The sequence below is a fragment of the Lottia gigantea genome (assembly GCF_000327385.1).
Source record: "Lottia gigantea unplaced genomic scaffold LOTGIsca_52, whole genome shotgun sequence".
NCBI classification, from domain to species: domain Eukaryota; kingdom Metazoa; phylum Mollusca; class Gastropoda; family Lottiidae; genus Lottia; species Lottia gigantea.
Genome location: NW_008709781.1, coordinates 594,154 through 620,207, shown reverse-complemented (window position 1 = coordinate 620,207; position 26,054 = coordinate 594,154). Strand labels below are relative to the sequence as shown.

At 34.4% G+C, this 26,054-nt stretch overlaps 2 protein-coding genes across 2 annotated transcripts; both read left to right on the top strand.

Annotated features, from left to right (window-relative positions):
* Positions 1–1,056: 1,056 nt before the first annotated feature.
* Positions 1,057–4,140, top strand: LOTGIDRAFT_165553 (hypothetical protein; the record flags this gene model as incomplete). The annotated part of the gene is made up of 4 exons (XM_009062589.1): positions 1,057–1,114; positions 1,947–2,179; positions 2,627–2,715; positions 4,038–4,140. The coding sequence occupies 4 exons, from the start codon at positions 1,057–1,059 to the stop codon at positions 4,138–4,140; spliced, it is 483 nt and encodes a 160-aa protein (XP_009060837.1).
* Positions 4,141–6,627: 2,487 nt separating this feature from the next.
* On the top strand, positions 6,628–7,341 carry LOTGIDRAFT_165552 (hypothetical protein; the record flags this gene model as incomplete). The annotated part of the gene is made up of 1 exon (XM_009062588.1): positions 6,628–7,341. The coding sequence occupies one exon, from the start codon at positions 6,628–6,630 to the stop codon at positions 7,339–7,341; it is 714 nt and encodes a 237-aa protein (XP_009060836.1).
* Positions 7,342–26,054: the final 18,713 nt, after the last annotated feature.

The window sequence follows — 26,054 nt, the reverse complement described above, 5'->3', positions numbered from 1 at the left end:
CGTGTTTTAAAATTAAAGACATTTTTAATGCGGTTATTTTATACTGTATTATTATTAGTGATTCTTGTCTGTGTAATTTATATGGAGTCTGTTATAATACAGTCTGGGGAGTCTGTTATAATACAGTTTGGGGAGTCTGTTATAATACATTTTAACAGTTGTGTCTTTTTGGATATGATGCATTGAAAAAGCTGCGCATCCGCAGAAGTGAAATGCGTCATATCCGAAAAGACATATACTACTAAGGGGTGCAGAGTTAACTATCCAAGGTGTGGTGTTTTCATTCCGAGACGGGGCGCAAGTCTTTAGACTTGACTAGAGTTTACAGATGATATTATAGGTCAGAAAACCCAACAAAGCAATTCTATATGAATTCAAGTGCCGTAACATAAATTTAACAGGACTGCCAAAATTCTAGACCAAATCTCTTTCGTAAGTCATTTGTGGACTGACTTGACTAGAGTTTACAGATGATATTATAGGTCAGAAAACCCAACAAAGCAATTCTATATGAATTCAAGTGCCGTAACATAAATTTAACAGGACTGCCAAAATTCTAGACCAAATCTCTTTCGTAAGTCATTTGTGGACGGACAGACGAATGAACAGATTTGCTTATAAGGGGGGAGATATTTTACGTGTACAACTGCACATTATTTGGTTCCCTTGCTATACCGACCTCTTTCTTATCTACAATTCACACATACCCCATTTCTATAGGCATTTAAACCCACCCAATGCATAAATACATTTTACTGTCAACAACTCATTGTGGGAAAATTTATTCGCTCACTTATGCAACAACTATACAATTGGTAAATGACATTCCATTCCAGTAGCGACAAAAAAGTAATTGAAAAAATAGTACATGCATTCACGATATAGAACACAATGTACATAAATTCGCTTTTTGAACAAGGAGAGTTCAAACAACGAACAATACCGATTTGTGCCTCTCACTATTGCTCATTTGATGTTCAGTCACACCAGGTTTATATGTTATAATGTAGTCTATATCCCCAAGAGATCGACTGTTAAACATTTCGATCATGAACTATGGAAAATACAATATGTTTCATGATCCTAGTTGTTGCTTTGTTGCCAGATATTCAAGGTAAGTAAACTTTCAAAATTTCAGTTAGGTCCAAAGATTAATTAAATTTTAGATTAGGTTGATATCATGGAAAAATATTTGATTTAATTTTTGTAGGAATGTAACATTGCCGCTACGTAATGAAACGGAAGCTTCATTTTGATTAGGTTCTTTGTCCCAATATCTAATAAGTTGATTTTGGTTTTAAAAGATGGAACCTTTGTTTTTTTACAATTATAAATAACAGTCCGATTTTTAATATTCATTTCACGAAAACATTCTGTATGTATCCTGCTCGCCTAGTCTAATCTATATATTTCAACAAATCTAGTAGATGGGAGCATACTCACTCAAAAAAGAGTCGGAGTTAGCTTGAGAAATGTTTTAACCGGATTTTGATTTTATATGGTCGACTGATATCAAACATGCATAATATATTATATTTCTTTGAGTTGTGAGATTAAAGGATTAAAGTTGTGTGTATCACTAAGTTTCAAAATATTAGAAACTATACGAAGGATATAACTATACTAGGATCTAAATAATAAAATACATTGTTAAACCACCGCCTCGAGCTTGAGTGGTTGGGTAATTCATACCTATATAAAAAATGTTTGTACTTTTTTCGGTTTTATTTCATTTAAAATTGTGGCTTGAATAAAAACATACAAAAGACATATACTGAAAACTTTTTCGTCAAAAGTTTTACTTTTTATCGTAAACAGTGGTTTAAAATATTGTTGTCCAAAATCTTGTTTAATCTTAAGTTTTAATTTATACTGTTAATAATGTTATGTATGTGCCATGTTTGGGGAGATAAGGGTTGTTTTATAATTGTATGTTATGTTTTCAGCAACCTCAATGGTCTCCATATCATCATTTATCACGACTGGTGGTACTTACATATTTAGATGTAAGGCTGATGGTAATCTGGCCACTATTAATTTCTATAGAAGTGATGACCTAAGCCCAGTCTGTTCTATTACCTCTGATGGTTCTGGTTGCAAAGAAAAGACCCAGTCAACCAAATACAAGTGTGGTTGCATAAGATCGTCAATAGCTAAAACGTCTCTTACAGTTTCCGACGTAAATAGAAATGATTCTGATAATGTCCAATGGCATTGTGGAAATTCTGATTCTTATCAGTCTATAAATCTTTTGTGTAAGTAACACTATATTTCTTGTTATAGTTAGATCATAGTAAGTAAAATTTTAGTGGAAAAGAAGTGGGATGGAACACTTAACTCTCTCCACCTACTTATTAACCAATTAACTGACTTGGAACTTACACGAGCTGTCAAAATGTCATGTGATTGTAAAATACTTCGCAATTTAGTGAGCCACTTTATATCAAATTTAGACAATGCTTTTTGGATGAAACAGTGAGTTAGATTTTTAGAAATGAGAAGGCCCAGGATCCTGTATGAAATACTTGATTAGATTATGACGTCATTGTTATATAAATACCATTTTGAGTTGAATAATGATTCACGTTAGTACCCTTAAGATTACTCTAATTAATTCTATTTGTAGACAAATCAGAAGATGAAGCATGCTCCGTATATAAGGGAGAGGGTAAGAATAAATTTCAATAAATTTCAAGAAAACAAAGGTTTAGGGGGGTAAGTATGAAAGTATTGTAAACCCGGTTTCAGATAGACCTACGGTTTGTATAGGAAATCAATTCCTTTATTAATTTGTCATATTTTCAACGTATAATTCAAGTATTGAAGTTCGAGATAGATAAGTGGTTTGTAAATTTCATACACAAGAACAGCATATTCATACAACATGTGCAGTCAACAGCGTACTTACTTCATTCATCATACTTATTCATATTATTTTTGTCATACTCATTTAATACATATCATACAGTATTCCTAAAGTTTATCATATTGATTTAATATCATAGCCATAGTCAAACTTTTGTATATTTTTGTTATACATCATTATATCATACAATGTCGTCATATATCTTCATGTTTGTTTATGTACTCATTCTTTTACTACCTATGTCATACAATTTATATTATACTTTTTCAATACACTTCATTATACCTTTTATTAAGTATTTCTTTGGACTCTAACATTAACAATGAAAGGTATATCATTAATATAACACGATACTTGTGTTTGCTACTTATTGAAAGTTATACCATATATATGTTTACTAATATTAAGTCATTGATTAATATTTTTGTAGTTTTGTAGTAAACTTACATGGCTATCATTTTTCATGAACATGAACACCCATATCTCTGCATATTCAGAACCACTAAACAGCGACTCTGTTCACTAACAAGATGTTTTTAGCGCTGACTGAAAGATGTGTTATGTTGGAACTGGTCCCACTATAAATGGTTTGTGATCGACATTTGAAGAGTTGTTACATTTTGAAACAAGAAAAATCTCTCTATAAGAAAAGTAAGAGTTATTGATATTAGTGAAAATCCTGTATGCACATCCAATTGCCATTTCTCTAAGCCGTCAGTCTTACCGAATCATTATGAAACCTTCCGAAATGAAACCTCATACAAGCACTGCTCAAAAACCCATTGAGATTGTGCAGATAGTCCAGAAGACAATGGTCACAACATAACAATGTAATCCTTTGCATACCATTGTGAGAATTTGCTAGACATCCTTTGAATGCAACCATTGACTCCACCCGCTAGAGAATGTGTATGTTTCTAGATACCCGGACAACTAGATGTTGCCACTCACTTTCTTTCTCTATCGATTGTATAAAAGCAAAATCCGCATTCAATTTATTTATCTTACTTTCTGTATTGTGGCGGAGTTAGACGAATCACCCTAATCCATGATTGGGTTTGTCATCTTCGTATAGCTTATAATGTTAATTTGGTATAATTGTCACAAGTATTCTCTTGGTTTATCACATCATTTCTGACTTTTAATTGGACATATTTTCCTCTTTTTGCAGGAAAAAAGGAGATTTTGTTGCAGAATCAAAAACATTCACACACTTTACAATTGGTATGATACTGAACGACTGGTCAACATGTCAACTATATCTAGAAAAATAAATTTTGAAATCATGTTTTCCTTATAATAATGGGATTAGGTATCCGACCAAGGGATGTTGCTGGTTTGCTTGTCACTTATAATTTAGCAGATGACTCCGCTGATGGTCCGATGGAATAGTAATCTATGTGTGGTCGGTATCGTATCACATCATTTTCCCACTCCAGATTGTTACTAACCTCTAAAGATATCCACCCGATCTCATAAAACACCAGATATTGATCTGTGTTTCAGAGTGGTGTCGATCAAATCGAGTTTCGAGCAGACTTTCAACACATTTTTTTCCGAGGGAATATAACTCTTTCAATCACGATGGGAAAAATGGTCGTTCAACAGAATGTATTAAGTTGCACGAGCACCAAAGCGGTCTATATAGCAGCTGGATACGATAAAAAAAACATTTGCATGAAAGCTTAAAAGGTATAAACAGGTTAGGTGAGTATGTCCAAGACGAGAGCGACACAAACATCTCAGATAGACTTGATGGCACGAAGTTTGTTTGTATCTGCAGCATCCCATCTTCTGTGCCATCGCTGAATACTAGACCTAATCACTGATTTAAAATTGTAAATTGTGTAAGGCTAAGAAAAGGGGGAGACTGGCTCAGCAAACAGGACTTTAGAGGAATGGTTGTAATCATTATATAACAAACCATTGCCTAACCTGCTAACGTGGTAAGTATGCTGTTTATGGAAGAAAACGGATGACATGAAGAACATGTAGAGTACTTACATTAATTTTGAAATGCACAAAATTCAATACTGTTTTCTGGGTACTGAAATAAATTTACAAGGGAGGTAATTCTTACCGAAATTTTAGAAAAAAGAAGGGCTGCGATTTAACCATAAAGCAAATGCAAAGCTCACTATCTGTATATTGTGCTCGTGAAGATAGTAGGATAGGTATACCTTTGCACTATTCTCCGTTTTGTTCAAGTACACCATGTGATAGCTACAGTTTGAAGGAAAATGAATATGGATATACATTATAAAATTGCCGAAACTGATGGAATGAATTCTGGAAACTGAAGGCACGAATATTTATATCGTTGAAATTTTAACTGCAAACAGGACTGTTTCGGCCTTCTGGGCCTCATCAGTGTAGTGCTGATACTGGAGTTGATGTTTTGCTATATAGCCGCATCAGATTATCCCGCATATATGGTATCATCGTACCATGCCAGAGTGCTCAAACTAGTGAACTAGTGAGCTACGCATACATGTTAGAGACAATGGTACACTCCAGATAGAGTGCTTAACAAGGTATGACCCGAGCAGCATATCTAACTGCAAACAGAATTGTTTAGGCCTTCTGTGCCTCATCAAAGCAATGCTGATACTGAAGTTGAGGTTTGGCTATATAGCCGCCTCAGATGACCCCGCATATCTTTGAAATTTTATATATATTTCACAATCGAACTTCCATCGAAGTTCTTCAGTTCCAATCCAGGTTACGCTCCTGCTTGAGAAGTTGTTGATGATGATAATGATTATAGGGCCAACAATTAATAAAACAAACATATCTTTAATTAATCAATAAACAGACCGGTATTTTATCATTTCAATGCATCTTGTATGTTTTTATTAATATAAAGGATAGTAGAGATGTTTTATTATATTGAAACAGGACGAGACTATCTCTAGATCTAGTTCGCGGCAATTCTAAAAATTGCCGACTCATTCACATTTTTCTGAACCGTTGCCTTATAAAACTCTTTATATCGCTTAGTTTTAATGAAATGAAAGAGTTGTATGATATAAATACAAATCGGAGAGCTTAATAACCTTATTCATGATAAAATCGTCGGTTTCGATTGCAGCGAGGCGAACATTTGTTAAATCAAGTTAGTCCAGTAATACTACATCACTATACTGTGTTTTTATCTCTACAGCCGTGCCTCGAAATATGCAGTGGTGTATTATGCAATTCTACATTCTTATATCCACCTAAACTGAATATTTAAATTTTAGATTCGAGATTATTTTTGTTAAAACACACAAGTTATAATACGTTACATTTTTATTGCCGTTTTAGTTTAAACGTAGTCGGGTAAGAAATATACTTCTTATGCAATTTAAAAAAAATAATCAGCATTAAGTAAATTTATAAGTCCGCAGTAAATTTTTAGCCTTAATTGACTTTGATCACTGAAAACACGTTTTTTTTAGCCTATCAAACTTCTTTCTACAAGTAGTAAAATTTTATTATTGAAACAGGCATGCTCATCTTTTGTGTATTTCATATGGCTTTTTGCAACACACATAGACTTTTTCAATGCTTATTGCATCCTCATTTATGATTTTTGGAGAAAAACTGTTCAAGTGACAAAAAATATTTCAATTTCGGGGCTACTTTGAACGTTCAATGTTACACCAATACTAAAATATTTTGTCTACAACAGAGTAAGGAATGTTGTTGATGCATAACTGAAATAACATTTAAAGATTTTTGTTTTAGATTCATTTCACAACCTTCAAGAACTTTCAAATATGCCAAGAAAGTACAAAAAAAGACTTGATGCCAGAAAATACAAATGCTATTCTGAAGAACATTTAAAGCAAGCACTTTCAGATATTGAATTTAAGAAAATGTCACTGAGGAAAGCCAGTGAACATTATAGCATTTCCTTAGGTACATTGAGTCATCATATGAATAAAAAACATACTGGAAAAACTGGTCATCCATTTGTTTTTAACAATGATGAAGAGGCTACTTTTGTAGAACATCCTCAGACAGTCGCCAAATGGGGATTTCCTTTTGACTCTTTTGACCTAAGATTACTGGCAAAAAACTACCTTGATTCTGAAGGTCGAAAGGTTACACAGTTTAACAATAATTTTCCATCGGCGGAATGGGCTAATTCATTCATTAAACGACAGTCTGGTGAAATTACATTTAGATTTTGCCAAAATATTAAGCGTTCAAGGTCCAATATAGGGTCAAGAATAGTAAAATCTTATTTTGATGAACTGAAGAAGTCGTTAACAGATGAATCAGGGGATTTTATTCCCCTAACTCACATATATAACAAATCTTTCTGCAAGGCAGAACACATCTGGACTACATGGACAGAAGGTGGCACCAAAGGCACACGGTATAATAAGAGTAAAAGTGGTTGGTTTGATGCCTGTTGCTTTGCAGACTGGTTCGAGAGCATTTTGATACCTGGCATTGACAAATGTGCTTGGCTCCTAGTGAGTTAGACGCTTGCTCGCTAACCTGAAGGTCCTGGGTTCAATCCCGGCATAGGTCGAGATAATACCTTCAGGTTTCCACCTGTCAATGATGCAAGTACGAGGGGCTGACATGGAAAAAGCGTTCGGATGGGACAATAAACCGAGGCCCCGTGTGCTACAGGCTGTGCACGTTAAAGACCCCTCGACAGTTGAAAATCGGAAAAGGGCAGGCTAATGCCGCTGTCCTGGCAAAATTTCCCTCATTGCACCCTGCATGGCGTTACCCGTCTTCATTAGCCCACATGGTGCAGAAAAGTAGGACGTAAAACTCTATACATTTCATTTCATTTTGTTCACCCCTAGCTCATGAGAGTGATATAAGATTTGCTTGTCTTCCTGCCAACTCAACTCACTTGCTCCAACCACTATATACTATATGGGCCATTAAAAAGGTACTGGAGAAAAGTTATTGACAACTGGAAAAGTAGTAGCAAGAACATTATATAAAGACAGCTTTCCCATGCTCCTGACTAAACTATATCACTTGTTATATCCATCTGAAGATTTACAAAAATCTAATTTCATTAATGATTTAATTTTGAACGTCAAATTCAGCTTTGTTTTGTCCATACTTGTTGGATTAGTGCATTAGCTTTGTATTTCATTGTTGATTTGAAATTTTTTTCAATGTATGATAACTCCTTACTTTTTTTTAAAAACATTGAACACTTTAATTTAGCCCTATAAGCATGGTATCATTGATTGAAATCAAAAAATATTTTGTGTTCAAAGAAGAACCAAATCAGGATAACTTTGAACACCCTTTTAATTTTGAAAAAAAAAGTATCACAATATGCCACAGACGTAAAAGTTTAAAAATGTGGTCTACCCATTCTTCCCCCCATTTAAGGATATTTAGATAGATAAAAGGTAACTATTAAGTAAAAATAAATAATTAAGTTGCTAAAAAATGTTCAAAGTATCCCCGGTTTACGGTACTAATAGTATTCACATGTTACTATCAAAGATTAAGCCAATTAAAAAAAGTTATTATGTATTTTGTTCGAAAAATTGTACCGAACCAATTTGGTGCATGTTGTAATGACCTGCAATTATTACCTACAAAACCTCACCCTTCCTTTCAAATTGAATTAAGATTCGTGACGCTACACTGACTCTTTTTAAACTCATTTTAATTTCGTTCAGTATGTGTTATATTTGACAATATATATATATATATGTATATTTTTGTATTTGTACGCTGCCCACAAGAGGCAATAAATCTTACCATATACGTAGTTGAACGTACTTTGACCTTTGACCTCCTACATGTACTTCCGGTTTTATAGCTATCTGTAAAAAGCCAAATTCGCAACTTTGGACTGCTCTAGCACGTGACCTAATTAACCTAGAGGGTTAATTTTTTCGGTTTCCTAATGTGCTTCTCATGCACTTTACATAGATATATAACAATCGTTATTTTAAAGCAAAATTGAAATTCGTGATTTTTTCAAATTTGAGTTTTTTTTTACAATATTTGCGTCTTTTTGAGCTTTGTATATGTATATCTTATGATCTATTTGATGTAGAACCTTGATATTTGGAATACAACTAGACACTTTGAATATGAATTCACCTATGACAAAAAAACTTATGTGGGCGTGGCACATCCGGGTTGAATTACTAATTGTTTACATTTAGAGGCAGGGGCATAACTCGCATAGGATGCGTTTGTTCAAAAAGGGACTTTGCACACAATTACCTCATCCTTTTGGCCAGTTTGTGTTAACAGCTCAGTTGTTTCAGCCTTATAGTTCCAAAAAAGGAACGGGTTTTAACATTTGGATTTTTTCATTTTTCGATTTTGACCTTTGTTGACGTTTGTTGACCTATATCTTTTGACCTATATTATGTAGGAGCTTTACATTTCGAACATAACGTAATATTCTGAATATCAATTAACCTATGCAAAAAAAATTGAAGTGGGCTTGGCACATCCGGGTGAAATTACTCATTATTGACATTTTTGGCCAGGGGCATAACTCGCAAAGTATACATTTGTTCAAAATGGAACTTTGCATACAATTACCTCATATATTGAGCCACTTTGTCTTAGAATTTCAATTGTTTTTGCTTCATAGTTCAAAAAAAGGAACAGGTTTTGGAATTTAAAAATTTTCAATTTTTGACCTTGACCTTTGTTGACCTTGACCTTTCTAACATCAAACGTCATTGGCATTGGCTATCTATTTATACTTTTATATTTGCCGTCCTATGTCAACTTCCGGTTTTATAGTCGTTAGCAATTTGAAATTTTGATGGCGTATATCTCTTGATCTTGACCTTTTTAGACCTTCTCCTTTACAAGATCAAAGGTCATTGACCTCGGCTATCTGCTGATACTTTCATTTGTGAGGTCTGACGTCCACTTCCGGTATTACAATCTTCTAAAAAATGAAAATTTCTCAACTTTAGACCGTTCTTACGCTTGATCTAATTATCGTGGAAGGTTGATTTTTTCAGGTTCTTTTGCATTTTGCTACATTTGCAAAGTCCCACTCTGTGCCACGAGTGGCTCTAGTTATTATTATTATTATTATATTTAAACATTTTGTCCACACTTTGTGGATTATGGATTTTTGTATCACAAAATATTGTGGAACGAATGAACCTAGGACGAACATTAAAAGTGTTGGCGTAGCCAAGACTTCATAGACGGGGGTGATGGGCACCTTTATCCCCTTTTTGACTTTTCGAGGGTACTACCCTCTAAATACGCCACTGTAGTTACTTGTAAAAACGTAGTAATATTAGAAGATAAATTGCATAAAATGCCGGAATTTATTTTCAAAACTTTCAAACAAAATCCCCTTACGATTGTTGAGGAAGATAAATCCTGAATTGATTTTGAATAGATATACTTGTAATAAGCCTGCTTACCAATTCATTAATAAGGTTAAACGTAAATTTGGACTAATTTGTTATTAAAATCTATTGCCGAAAGAACAAATGAATGTACACCAAATTTCATACAACGCGGAATCTTTTTAAACAGGTTTGAATTGAGAAGTATGGCATTGTTATTTTTTTGTAAACAAATACGACATTTTTTTTTGAAAAAGAGAAATTTGGATGAACATGATGTGTTTTTGATTGCAAAATCGTTATTTTGAATATTTAGGTAGTTTTAAGCAATTTTTCCCGAAAAAAGATCAAATTATGACAAATTTTATTTACCATGCCATGGTAAATAGCCGTAAGGGTACTTATGGCTATTTACCACGCTTACCACGCCAATGGTAAATAGCCACTGCCAACTTGAAGTGTAAAGATTTAAACTGTCAAATTTCGGATGTCTAAAAACTTAATGTTGAACACCCCATAAGACATAAACTTTTAACGTCAAGATGTAAAAACTCCCAAATTATCAATATATGTAACTGGAAGTTTTAATTAAGATCTTCAACTCGTATCATGCTTAAAAATTGCAATTTTGATAAATAAAAAAAAAGTATATAGTGCTGTATGAAACTTGAATTGTCACGTTACAGAACCCCTTAAAGTTAAAAATTGCGATATTCAAATTGCTATACAAAACCGGAATCAATCATCTTTTTGTGTTGGTCACTAACACAATCAAGAGTCATTTCCGGCCGTTTCAAAAAGTGCTTTTTTAGGTAGCCCACTTTGATGATATCAGATCCCCCTTTTAAAGCTCAAATTAAACTTTTACAGTCAAGTAAACTAATTTCGTGATAACCTATTTTTCGTGCATCTCCGGGAATGATTAATAGTTTATATGTGCGACCTCGCGTGACCTCCATTTGCTTGTTATGATAAACATGGTTTTCTGTACAATATCAGCTAGTAGAATGAATCCAGTAGTTTCAAGCAAGGTAAAATGTATTTATGTATACTTTGACAAATACAAAATAGGGGAATTCAGTTATTACCAAACGTCACAATTTTTATCGGCCGAATGTCCTTATAATCCCAAGCTGTAATCGGAATTCCAAGTGTCGTCTGCTAGAATGTAGTCCAATGAACGAAATCACGGAAACTAGATTCCATGTCAGCAGAAAAATTTTATGGGACACAATGTGGGCAGTGTTCTTATGTTGTTTCAATGACTTTTAGCAATAAATCACCCTTACGTTTTAATTATCTCATTTTGTCAGTCACTATTATTATTTTTTAAATCATTGTTCTTTGAACGAATTGTCATTAGTTATAATGAAATATTATTAAAGATAAATATTAAGAGAAATTAATTATATGGGTATCCATACAACGTGTTTTTCTCGACTTATTTATAGAACAAACATTGTACACGAAAATAGGTTACGCATTAAGCAGCCATTGTCGAGTTACTTACTCGTGAAATATCATCGTGTCCAAACCACACCCCAATTCGTCATACTTTCTCGGGTTAATAAGAGCACGTCAAAAATTCGTATTCGTGATACGGTGATGAAATATGTGTCATAGTGAGGGATTCATTAAGAAAATCGAAACCAACCAATTTTTTTTTGTAGAATATCTGAGGAAACTTCTAAGACATAAAAAAAAAATTTGCGTTCTTTTATTTAGACGAAATTCGATGTTGAATCCTTATATGCAGGAATATAGGTTACACCACTGTAAATAAACTTTCAAAACTATCTGTCTTTTGATTTTATTCACATTAAATTACTTATATTGAGAGTCACTATATCTTGGTAATTGGTATATTGGTACTTTAACACATCTTCTTGATCTGGCCACGTATTCTCGATCTTAGCGCTAGCATGTTCTAGAATCAATGTTAGATGATAAGAACCTAGGACATCCTAGTGATAAGATCGTTTCGATAATACGTGGCCTGGTATGGTAAGTCTTTGGTAAAGTTACTTACTGGGTTGTTTCGGATGACTCTTCAGGGAAGTTTGCAATAGGAACTTCAAATCGATTGAAGTCTACTCCAGGATCAGGAATTATTGGTTTGATCCTAGCTTTAGTTGGTTGAAGTTGTCTCCTTTTCTTTCTGAATCTGGGACCTTCTTGAGATTCAATTATATAAGATCTAAGAGAACCACGAGATTCTATAACTTTTCCTGGTAGTAATTCTTTGTTGTATTCTATTACAACAGGATAATTTGGTTGCAAGTTTGATAAAGTTGTTCTTCTGCTTTGTTATAATAAAACTCTTGTTTCTTCTGTTTCTGTTGAAGGATATCTTTAATTATGTTACCATCATATTTATCTGGTTTTAATAATGTTGAAGTGGTTGGTAAACTTGATTTTAGTGTTCTACCTGTGTGTAATTGAGCTGATGATATCATAACTACCTCTATTGGTGTATTTAAAAAGCATTATAAGGATCTTTACTCTTTTCAATCAAATTCTTTACAGTCTGTACATATCTTTGACTATTTGACTGAAGATAATGTGGACATGTTTAAAACCATAATCATCAGTAACCCTCTTAAATTCAGTATCAATATATCCACAATGGATATTAACTTCTTCAGATAGCGTATGATATTGGTAGTTGTTAAATTGTCTAATTTATCTACCTCAGGCCATTTTAAGAAATAATCAACAGTTAAAAGATACTGTTTCTATTGGTACTCAAATATACCGGCACCAAAAGATATCACTACTTGAAATTTGGCTTGGACAAAGTCGAAATTTAAAAAAAGTCTTCTAGAGTACCCAGGTATTCTTTTTATTTACACTTTAACATAAGTTTAAGAACGATCGGACTAAAAATGTAGTCTGTATTAAATGTTTACGTTTTTTTTTTGCATTTTTCAAGATTGCGGCTAAACTGTTAGTGTACAAAAAGTTGGTGACAAAATTTTTGAATCAGTTTTTTTGAAACTGAAGTCTGCTTTCAAGTTTTATCAAGAATACACACACAAAATTTTGAGGCACCTGTCACACATTTTTCTTTTAATTTCATTCTACCTGTTTTGGCATCCTTTGAATTATCTTATCTAATTATAATGAATTCAGGAAATTTTTCAGTTAACATTCTGCGATTGTGATCATCAACTTTGAATGTGGAAGTGGAAGTGGAAGTTTAACAGATATGTAAGGAATCATTATCCTCGCCTGTGACTTCGTTACAACATTTTTTTTATGTCTTTTGATTACATTTCTTTCTGTACATTTACGTGTTCGGGCTTCGGCAAATAACAAATCAACCTTCTGTCTCATTACCCCCTTCAACTTAACAATTTTAAAATTACGGTCTATAAATCATACATTGAAAGTCTTCATGCAGGAAGACTTGACAAAAGGTGTGCAGAAATTGCAAATGGTCAGAATGTTCCTAATTATTACCTAGTTATACTTAACCAACATTACCCCAAATATACAGACAATTATTATACTTACCCAACATTACCCCAAACATAAAACTATAATCATACTTACCCAATATTACTCGTAAAATACTTACCCAACATTTCCCAAACATACAAACTATAATCATACTTACCCAGCATTACTCGAAACATACAATTATTATACTTACCCAACATTTCCCCAAACATACAAACTATAATCATTGTTACCCAATATTACTCCCAACATACAATTATTATACTTACCCAACATTACCCCAAACATTCAAACTATAATCATTGTTACCCAACATTACTCCCATCATACAATTATTATACTTACCCAACATTTCCCCAAACATACAAACTATAATCATTGTTACCCAACATTACTCCAACATACAAACAAATATTATACTTACCCAACATTTCCCCAAACATACAAACTATAATCATTGTTACCCAACATTACTCCCAACATACAAACAAATATTATACTTACAAAAGCGAGAGACCCCTTAACTCTGTTTCATTAATTTGCATTTTCTTTAGATATAGACCTTCGTTTCATCAGTCAGATTCTACAATGTATACCACATTATATCAACACAAAAGCAAAACCAATATCAAACATGATGATATCCTTTGTATATAACCGTAACATTTCCATGTTCTTTTTTCTTCGTACGATATCATTTTGTACCATTCAAAAACACTTCAACCATGTTACATGTTTTTTTCTCTCCCAACATTCTACAATTAAATCCTTTAAACATCAGTTAAAAACTAAAGACATCCAGATTTCCAGTTATTTTTATCTTGGTGACCGATCTTCACATCATTGTTGAATCAGGAATTGTATGAGTAACCTCCACTCGGACATATTTGCTCGACACTTAACTGATGATCCATCGTGCCCATGTGACCATCCCTTTGAAAATGCAGATCATTTTTTTCTTTATTGTCCACGTTATCGTGCCCCAACGCTCAAAGACTCTATACACGTTCACTGTGCATCTTCTGGACACCGAGTTACTTCTGAAAGAATCTCATGATCTAAGTCTGAAAGAGAACTCTTCTATTATCACCATTGTCCATAAATTTATCACACCGCTTCTAAAATTGCATGGTTGTTCGGTCTGACTCAAGCTAGTAATTAGATGTCGTTCCATACCTGTTTCGTGTAGTGGTTCGTTTAATGAACAATTGTTTCATCATAACTCAGATTTACCTTATTCATTCCATCTGACAGTTATTTTATGTCTGTTTTCTGGTGGGTTTACTTTATGTCTTATCCTTGGTGGCTCATCTCTTCTGAGATTTACCTGATTCACCCATGATGACAGTTGTTCTATGTCCGTTCCCCGGTGATTCATTTAAACTACGATTAAGTTGACTAGTTGTCTGTTCTCACATGATGGTTTCCTGGTGGTTCATACCAACTGCGATTTAGCTTATTCGTCCTAGTGTACAGTAAGTTGTTTCATGTCTTATCCGTAGTGGCTTACGAATTAACAGTTGTATCATGCATGTGATTCATTTCAACCGCGATTAATTTAATCCATCCTAGTTGTCAGTTGTTTGTGGCTCGTTTAACCGAAACTTATCTGATTCAACCTAGTTGACAGTTGTTTGTGGCTCGTTTAACCGAAACTTATCTGATTCAACCTAGTTGACAGTTGTTTTATTTCCGTTCCCTGGTGGTTCATCTTAACTGCGACTTAGCTGATTTATCATAGTTGACAGTTTCTCATGTTGGATTTCCTGGTGGTTCATATCAACTTCAATTTAGCTGTTTCGTCCCAGTGACCAGTTGTCTCACCCGTGAGGGTTCATTTTACCTGAGATCTATCCCATTCATTCTAGTTGACAATTATTTTATGTCTTATCCCTGGTGGCTCATCTAATTTACCTGATTCACCCAAGATGACAGTTATATGTTTGTTCCCCGGTGATTCATTTATATTCTCATTAACTCAATTCATCTCAGTTCCTTTCGTGTCTGTTCGCTGGTGGTTCAGTCCATGTCCTCAATCGACCAGAGTGCATCGGCGATTGTTGAAGCTTACGGCGTCAGGGTAAGTTGACGGAACATTGAAGATTTACCTCCCATAACAAAAAATATTGATTTATTACGTTATATCACGTGATAGCTCCCCTACCAATATATAACCCAATGTTCCACTAAACAAGCACATTACGCACATTGACTATATCTGTAACCGGTCTACAAAAATCTTAAATGTTATGCGTTATGTTTCAGGTACCACATGGGGAGCAAACAGAGAAACTCTAATGATGATGTACAGGTCACTGGTTCGCTCAGTTATTGATTATGGTTGTATTGCCTATGGTAAAGCAAGTGATACTCAACTGAAGAAACTCGACGTTCTACACATGAAAGCTATACGTATTGCCACCAGGGCAGCCGTAGGTACGAAGAATGAGGCGCTACTTCAGGAGGTGGGAGAGAAACCCCTCTGTCTTCGGAGGGAGGAGCTATCTCTCAAATTCTGGGGGAAACTTCAGTATTTGTCCGAAAGTTGCCCAACGTATTCCAGCATCAGAAGATTTACTCGTGTCGGAAATAACCAGAAGAATCGGAGTATTTCTTACGGGCAAGCGGTCACTGATCTATTGAGAGAGCATCAGCTCGATCAAGTAACGATCCTTGAACGACGCCTATCGGCTACTCCGTTTTAGAAGATTACCAACCCGACAGTCAACACCCAGCTGATCCAGAGTACCAACAAGCACGAGAACCCAGTGGGAGCAAGAGCTCGCGCTCTTGATCTCATTGATTCCGTGTACGCCGACCATTTGAAGATCTACACCGATGGTTCCAAGAGTAGTACCGCAACAGGTTACGGTTTGTGCAGCAAAAGGCATCCGCATCAGTAAAAGGATTCCCCCGCACTGTTCAGTGTTCACAGCAGAACTTTTTGCCATCAGGGACGCGGTAGCATGGCTGTCCGTCAATCACACGGAGCATGCCGCGATTCTATCTGACTCGCTAAGCAGCCTCCAATCTATTTTTCTCACCTCTTCTAATTGCAGGTCAGAAGTTATTTCCGAAATAAGAAGAATGATCCACAACTAACAAACCAACAACAACCAGAAGATTGAATTAGTATGGGTTCCATCGCACGTCTCCATTCCTGGCAATGATCAAGCAGAACGTTGTGCCAAGGAAAGTCTGAGTCTGGAGGATATCGAGCCTGTAGAATACTCCTATTCGGAGTTCTGCAGTATCGTATCTTCTAGGATCAACCAGAAATGGTCCGACATGTTACGGAACCTAGACACCGCAAGATACCAGATTGATCCGAAGATACCAAACCAAACCAAAGCAAACCATCCATCTGTAGCCATCTGTAAAGTGGCAACCAGACTCCGGACCAACAACGTACTACGAGACCATCAGTTCAACGCCAATAAATGTCGCTACGGCCACGTTGCCACAAGGTCGCATTTCCTCATTCAATGCACTGAACTGAAACCCGCTCGTAAGCCACTGATAGAGTACCTGGTAACCAACGGCATACCACTCACCATACAGAATGTTTTGGCTCCACCCATGGACCACTGGTATACGATAATGGAACTAGTGTTCCATTTTATAACCAAATCTGTCTTGAACAGATAGGCTAAGTTTTTAAACTCAAAGTTTCTTAACACTTTTTAATTATATCCAATCAATTCAACAAGTTTCATTGCAGAAACATTAGAGAACATCTATCCCCCTTTTGTGAAAGCTTCCCCCCCCCCCCCCCTCAGATAATCAGATAATCTAACCAAACCAAACCAAACCAACGACTACCACTCGACTACCAATCAACAAGAAATACCATGATCAGAACTAGTTTGGAAGATCAAAGGAGACCGAGTAACTCACGCCACACCATCCAGGGCCGAGTTTCACCGCCATGTCATTCGACCCGACCAGATCTAACGAAGAATCAACAACCAAACCAACAACACCGAATCATCCAATTTGATCCAATCCAACTACCAACTACTACAACTACCAACAACTACCTAGTTTGCGATATCAGCATCCGCTGGAAGCGAACGTTAACTTGTCATCTACCTACCTACCTACCTCAACAAGCACATACGCTTGAACCGTCAACCAAACGACATTCATTTTATATTCAGTTCAAAATCGATAGGAAAGCGATATATTTGTATAGCATCTGTGTGTGTTACTGTTGTATTTCTTGGAATTTTTACATTCAAAGGCGATTTTACCGGATAAAATAGCCCAGCAGTTGGAAAGGGTAAGTAGACAGGTGCCCGTTGTTGAGACTATATTTGATAACACTACTACACTCCTACATTTTTAATTTCGTGGAACTTTATGTCCGTGGGGTGTACGATAAGTGAAAAAATATACGTCCTTTATAGATATTCCTCGAATCGACTAAATATATGGTAAAATGGAACAGAATAATAATAGATTTAGAGAATTAAAGGAAAGTAAAGTGCTCAAATTATGGAAACCTTTAGTCCGAAAACTGGATAAATGCGTCCCTTACCATAATTAAAAGAATTAATTGAAAGGAATATTGCAGTTAATTTTAGAACGCCGACACTATTATAAAGTTTAGCGAACAATTTCTTATACGCAATTGTTTTGGTAGTCCGAACATCTCAATGTATTCCCCTGATAACTAATTCGACAGTTGTCGGAGAACAAGGGTAAAAAAATCTTGCTCTTGTTTTTGGTGAATTTCCGCACCTAAAGTACTACATAAAAACAGGCCGGGTAGAGTTTTGTCTGATATGACATTGAATTTCAATGTGTTAAAAACTGAGTTTAAAACTGTTGACCTGGATATAAATTTCAGTTGTGTAGGAAATACTAGACTGGTATATTTTTGACCTTGACCTTTGTTGACCTTGACCTTTGTAGGATCAAACGTCATTGGCATTGGCTATCTATTTATACTTTTATATTTGCTGTCTTATGTTTTATAGTCGTGTGCAATTAGAGATATCTCTGGATATATCTTTTTAGACCTTCTCCTTTACAAGATCAAAGGTCATTAACCTTGGCTATCTGCTGATACTTTCATTTGTGAGGTCTGACGTCTACTTCAGGTATTAGAATCTTCTATAAAATAAAAAATTATAAAATCTGGCTGCAATTTCTGACCAGATAACACTTGAAAAATTACGAAATTCGAAAATTTGTCGCAAACTTTTTTCGATTGAAATTTGCAATTTTTTTGCAACTTTTTTGTTTTTGCATCGATTGATCTGAAATTTAAAATGCAAAGAGACATCAATAAAGTCAATGATATGATACAGTCAGAGTTTTGACGTCACTTCCGGTTTTGAAGGTGGAATCAATTGAAAGTACAATCTACTTCCGGTCGAATAACTTCCGGTGTAAATGAAATAGGTCAACGGAATTTATGCAGGTCGTAAGTAAATGCTAATACAAAAAAACGAAGAATATAAAATCCAGACCGGAAGTGATACTTTGGCCGCTATCTTGATTTTCAAAATTTTCTTAAAATCGAAATAAGTCCTTAGGGATAAACTAAATCTGCATAAATTTGGTGTCGATGTAATCTGCTGTGGTAAATCTACAAAACATTAGGAGCCGATTTTTGAATTTCGCTTTTGCATTTTTGCAATTTCCGATTGAATTTTTTCAAAGTTTGAAAGCTTATTTCTTGTGACCTTGACCTTTGATGACCTTGACCTTCATAGGGTCAATGGTCATTGACCTTGGCTATCATTTGATACTTTGAACTTTGACCTCCGACATGTACATCCGGCTCTATAGCTATCCGTAAAAAGCCAAATTCGCAACTTTGGACTGCTCTAGCACGTGACCTAATTAACCTAGATGGTTTTTTCGGTTTCCTAATGTGCTTCTCATGCACTTTACATAGATATAGAACAATTGATTTTTTAAAGCAAAATTGAAATTCGTGATTTTTTCAAATTTGAGTTTTTTTTTATACCATATTTGTGTCTTTTTGATCTTGGTGTATGTATATCTTATGACCTATTTTATTTAAAACCTTGATATTTGGAATACAACTAGACACTTTGAATATGAATTCACCTATGACAAAAAAATTGGGGTGGGCGTGGCACATCCGGGTTGAATTACTAACTGTTTACATTTTGGGGCTGGGGCATAACTCGCATAGGATACGTTAGTTAAAAAAGGGCCTCTGCACACAATTACCTCATCCTTTTGGCCAGTTTGTGTTAACAGCTCAGTTGTTTCAGCTTTATAGTTCCAAAAAGGAACGGGTTTTAACATTTGGATATTTTCATTTTTCGATGACATTTGTTGACCTATATCTTTTGACCTGAATAATGTAGAAGCTTGAAATTTAAAACACAACATAACATTTGGCAGATCAATTACCCTATGCAAAAAAATTAAGGTGGGCGTGGCACATCTGGATTATATTACTCATTATTGATATTTTTGGCCAGGGGCATAATTCGCAAAATATACATTTGTTCAAAATGGAACTTTGCATACAATTACCTCATATTGTGAGCCACTTTGTCTTAGAATTTCGGTTGTTTCCGCTTCTTAGTTCAAAAAAAGGAACAGGCTTTGGAAATTCAAAATTTTCAATTTTTGACCTTGACCTTTGTTGACCTTGACCTTTGTAGGATCAAACGTCATTGGCATAGGCTATCTATTTGTACTTTCATATTTGCTGTCCTATGTCAACTTCCGGTTTTATAGTCGTGTGCAATTAGAAATTTTGATGACGTATATCTCTTGATCTTGACCTTTTTAGACCTTCTCTTTTACAAGATCAAAGGTCATTGACCTTGGCTATCTGCTGATACTTTCATTTGTGAGGTCTGACTTCTACTTCCGGAATTAGAATCTTCTAAAAAATGAAAATTTCTCAACTTTAGACTGTTCTTGCGCTTGATCTAATTATCGTGGAAGGATGATTTTTTCGGGGTCTTTTGCAATTTGCTACATTTGCAAAATCCCACTCTGTGCCACGAGTGGCTCTAGTTCTTTATATTTATTATCTAATATAGGGAATGAAATAAATTGCTATTCATACTGTATGTGGTATAAGGTTGAGTAGGTCTATACGTTGTCAATGGTCTTTTGTTCAAACTGGATATTTTTCGGGTTATGTTACTATGTTCATAATGGATTTTTATAATGAATATCACTTATAATTGCTTAATTTAGAAAAGGGGATTAAACGCAACAAGATTAAATTTATTTCCTTCAACTTGTAAAAAAACATAGTAACATAACTTCTTGTCCATTCTGTATAGATGATCATTCCCACTTTGTATTATTTTGTCCTCATTTTCGTAAACTGAGAAATGAAATCCTTCCTCAAAATTCCGGATATTTATACTTTTATCAGAATATGTACATTTTTTTGTACGATCTGATGTTTTTTGTTCAAAGTTTGAAGGTGCATATCTCATGACCTTGGCCTTTGATGACCTTCATATTTCTTGTGATGATAATTGACCTTGTCTATCCAATGACTTTTTGACCTTTGGGGTCAAACAACTCTATCCGATTTTACAGGGGTCTAGATATCGTCCATTTCGAACTATTGCAGTGGTGTATCTGAGTCCCTTATAGAGATATAGCAATAATTCTGTCGCATTTGTAATGCAGAGATTCTCAGCTTTCCATTGATATGCATTTAATATGTCTATGTAACATGAATATTTCGAAACTCCGTTCAATGTCATTATGAAGATGATCCCTATCGATTTAATATAGGGAATGAAATAAATTGCTATTCATACTGGTTGTGGTATAAGGTTGAGTAGGTCTATACGTTGGCAATGGTCTTTTGTTCAAACTGGATATTTTACGGGTTATGTTATGTCGTATTTGTAATGCAGAGATTCCCAGATTTCCATTGATATGCATTCAATATGTCTATGTAACATGAATATTTCGAAACTCCATTATATTCGGTGATAAGACCATGCCCTTCACGTCAGTATAGATACAATTACTGAGTTTGACTTGTCGGTTAAAGTTACATTCTCCCCAATTTTTTTCAGATATGCACTATGTCAAGTCTGTGCATATAAGGAGTGGGGTGGATTAAAAGGTGTCATGATGTAAGTTGAGCTTACTGAAGCACCCTGGAACCACGCCCGCGGCTTAATTGATCCACTTTCTTATTTCTTATCCGAATTTGTTCAAACTTGGTATGTACCATTAAATTTGTGATTTGCAGGAAAGTAATATATAATAGAATTTGTGCAGTGAGCATGCGCATTCCCAACTTTCTTATTTCTTATCCAAATTTCATCAAGTTTGGTATGTATGTGTATAATCAAATTCTAAATTTGATGGAAATATTGAATTGTTGTTGTGCGCGTGCGCATGCGCATTGCCAACTTTCTTTATTCTTATCCTAATTTCATCAAACTTGGTATGTATGTGTATAATCAAATTCTAAATTTGATGGAAATATTGAATATTTGTTGTGCGCATGCGCATTACGAACTTTCTTATTTCTTTTCCGAATTTCATCAAACTTGGTATAAATGTGTATAATCAAATACTAAATTTAATGGAGATTTTAAATTTTTGTTGTGCGTGTGTGTGTTACCAAATGTTTTAGTTCTTATCCAAATTTCTGTCAAGCTTCGTATGTACCTTTATGTCGGAACACGCTCTGCATCAGTACTGTTAAGGAAACAGTTCTAGTTGCAGTGCGTTCTTCGAATGTTTTTTTGTTAATTCTGCTGCCATTGCCCAGTCTAAAGTACGCATGCCACATACTCACTTTTATGATTTCATTGTAAACTGGTGAAACTAAATACCAGCTAAGTATTGATATAAATATTACACAAAAATTATACTGCACATCTTGTGTATTTGAATTCATTGCAAAACTAAAGCGTTACATTTTGCGTCCGATTTAAAGGTGGATTCATTCAAAGCATCTAATTCCATTTGTATTGTTATACATGTATTGTTGTTGTTATTATTGAATGTTATCTCAAAATATCAACTTGTCATTCTTAGCTGGGTAAACCATACCTCTATTAAGCACCACCCCTTAGTAAGCAGCCACTTCTGAGCATTCCCTTGACTGGCTGCTTAATACAAGTTGCACTGTAATATGAATATAATTTGGCGCACATTTTTTAACCGGAAATGACGTAGGACGAAAACGTTTTTTACTTTTTTTTCTAATTAACGGCTCTAATTTCGATCTGATTTTGATTTTGAACTGAGTTGGACAAGTTAGCAATTCAAGAATTTTAGAATTTTGACTTTTGTCGCTGACTTTTTGATTTTCAAAAGTCAATTTTTTTTTAACTTTTACAATTAAATTTTGATCGATCTGAAAATTTACAGGTAGATAGACATTTTGATTGCGAAGTATAATCAATTTTCATATTTTCGATATCACTTCCGGTTTTGACGTTATTCGCTTTTAAACTGAAAATTTCAACTTCCGGAATTCTTGAAATATTTGAAAAATTCTTTTTGCAATAAGCTAGAATTGCCCATGCAAAGATGTATTATTTCAAAAATCCGACCCGGAAGTAATAGGTCAACCGCCATATTGATATGACTAACTTTTGTAAAACAGAAATTGAGCCTTAGGGGCTAATCGGATGTGTGTTATGTTGATGTCTATGTTATCTTCAATCGATTGCAAACACAGGAAGCCAATTTTTGAATTTTTATTTTGCTTTTCTTATATTTCCGGTCATATTTATCCAGTGAATGCAAAATGTTTAAGGCCCATAATTCGTGACCTTGACCTTTGGTGACCTTATGACAAAAGTTGTTACCCCTGAAGAGATCTATCCGATGATGTCTTCAGTTGTGCAATGTACACTTTCGGTTTTATAGCCATTTGAAAATAGCGATTTTTAATTTTAAAGGATTATGTCACGTGACCTTATTTATATATGATAAAATTTCTCATATATCTTTATTACCGGTTATCTCTTCTTTCCAATTGTATATAACACTAGATATTTTTATCAAAATTGCGCTTTTTAAAATTTGAAAAATTTGTACGGACTTCCATAGTAACTGTGCGTAATTTGACATTTGCCGTAAATCTCAAGCTTTTAACATGAAAGTATGAATATCTCATGATCGAATAATTTTAGACGCTTGAAATTTTTAACATAGCTTAGCATTGTAAACCTTATAACAGATGTGACAAAAAATTTTGGATGGGCGTGGTACATCCGGGATAGATTCACATTTACCTTATATATTTGTAATTTATTTACTCACAGAGTATGTAATTGTCACCTATAATATTTTGATGTCCGACGCCTACTTCCGGTTTTATAGGCTTCCAAAAACAGTTATTTTTTAAGGCTCATATCTCGTAACCGTAACCTTTGGTGACTAGTGGTCTGACGTAAAGCCATAGCCCTTGACGAAATCTATCACATGGTGCCTTTGATTTTGTTGTACAATGTTTACATCCGTTTTTATAGCCATGTGAATATTGCGAATAAGACAATAACACAAGCCGAGTTCCAGGAACATTCTTAAATGTTTGGAACATGGATTCCTATATTTCAAAAATTCTAAATATGGAGGAAACTGACCAAATCCACACAAAAAAATCAATTCTAAAAATGAACTTTTTCATTTTTAGAAAAAATCATTAAAGAATGTGTTAGAATTGTATCGTTGACCAGTGAAAAGTTTTAAAAGAAACATAAGGGGTATATAACGTTGTAATACATGGTCAAACTAACAGAATAGAATGCAATGAAGAAGCTCGTGTCGTAATTAAGCTACATCAGCCCTACTCTAAATTTCCAGTATGCAACGCACTGCATCAGAGTTGTAACCCATCGGCTCTAGTTTGTTTTTCGAATTTTACCTTCGCTGGTTTTCTTGGAAGGAAACATGCCACAGACTGTCTGTTGCTATTTTCTAGTCAAAATAGTGGACAATTATTTGTTAAATGTAAATTAGCACGATTTTGACCATCCAGATATGGGCGGTGGAAAATGGCTTTTTTTCTATTTTTCCATTTATCAGCTTTAATTTGCTCAAACTTTACTGTTTATTACTTCACGCTAATAACTACAAGATAGACAATTGAAAAAATCAACAATTTTGACTTTTGTCGCTGACTTTTGGAGCTCCAAAAGTTTTTTAATCTTTTCAACCTTTTTAACTTCTACAATTATATTTCGATCAATCTGAAAACTAACATAGGGATAGACACTTTTATTGCGAACTAAAACTAATTTTCGAAATTTCGATATCACTTCTGGTTTTGACGCTATTCGCTTCTAAAATATAAAATTCAACTTCTGGAAATTTGAAGATATTTCAAAAATTCTTTTTGCAACAGAGGGTATATAGCGCATTTCATAATTTTGGATATCACAATCGATTGCAAAAAAAGCCGATTTTTGAATTTTGATTTTGCTTTTCTTTTATTTCCGGTTAAAATTTTTCGGTAATGTCCAAAATTTCAAAGGATTCTATTTCGTGACCTTGACTTTTGGTGACGTTGTGTCTTGAACAAAATTTATTGCCCTTGGTGATGTCTATCCAGCGATATATTCATTTGTGCTGTGGAATGTTTACTTCCGGTTTTATAGTCGATTGAAAATTACGATTTTGTATCTTCAAAGAGCTCTGACACGTGACCTAATTTACATACACCAAAAATTCTTATTGAATCTTACTAGCGTTCATCTGCCCTCTATACCGATATATAACACTAAATATTTCAATCACTATTGCGCTTTTTAATATTTGAAAATCTTGAAATTGTTTCAGCAGACTCAATTCTCTCATAAGAGACCACCTCCAGTAAGAGACCGTTTTTGAATTTACCCCTGCGTGGTAAATAAAATTAAAAACGAAATAATCCGAAATATTCCTACAAACAATTGCGCAAAAACAAACCTCAACCGAACACAAGACTAGATTGCGTCAACAAATAATTGTACTATTTATTCTGAACTAGGAAGAATACCTTTATTTGTAACAAGAAAATATCAATACGTCGAATTTAGTTCTAAGAGCATGTTATGCTGATATGCTGAATGGACTCATTTCTAGGAGCTATAGTCCATGGATAGATTTTATAAAGCTCGGATTTTCCTATGTATGGGCGCAACAGCATGTTACTGGCGAAAATAGGTTTTTAAGTGAAATACATCAGAGAATTAATGACGTGTATTATCAATCTCTTCATGAACAAATTAAGTCATCATCTAGATCTTGTAATTATTTGTATTATTATTATTAATTGTCAAAACCTATGTTCTGTGTATATGGTAATAAAGCAATACAATACAATGTGTTTCGAAACGTAGTATGTAATAAAACTAGAAGTAGTATATCCACTTGTGCTCTTAATGTTTACCTCCCTGCTTCTATATGTCTTTTATAAAATTATATTAAACACCATT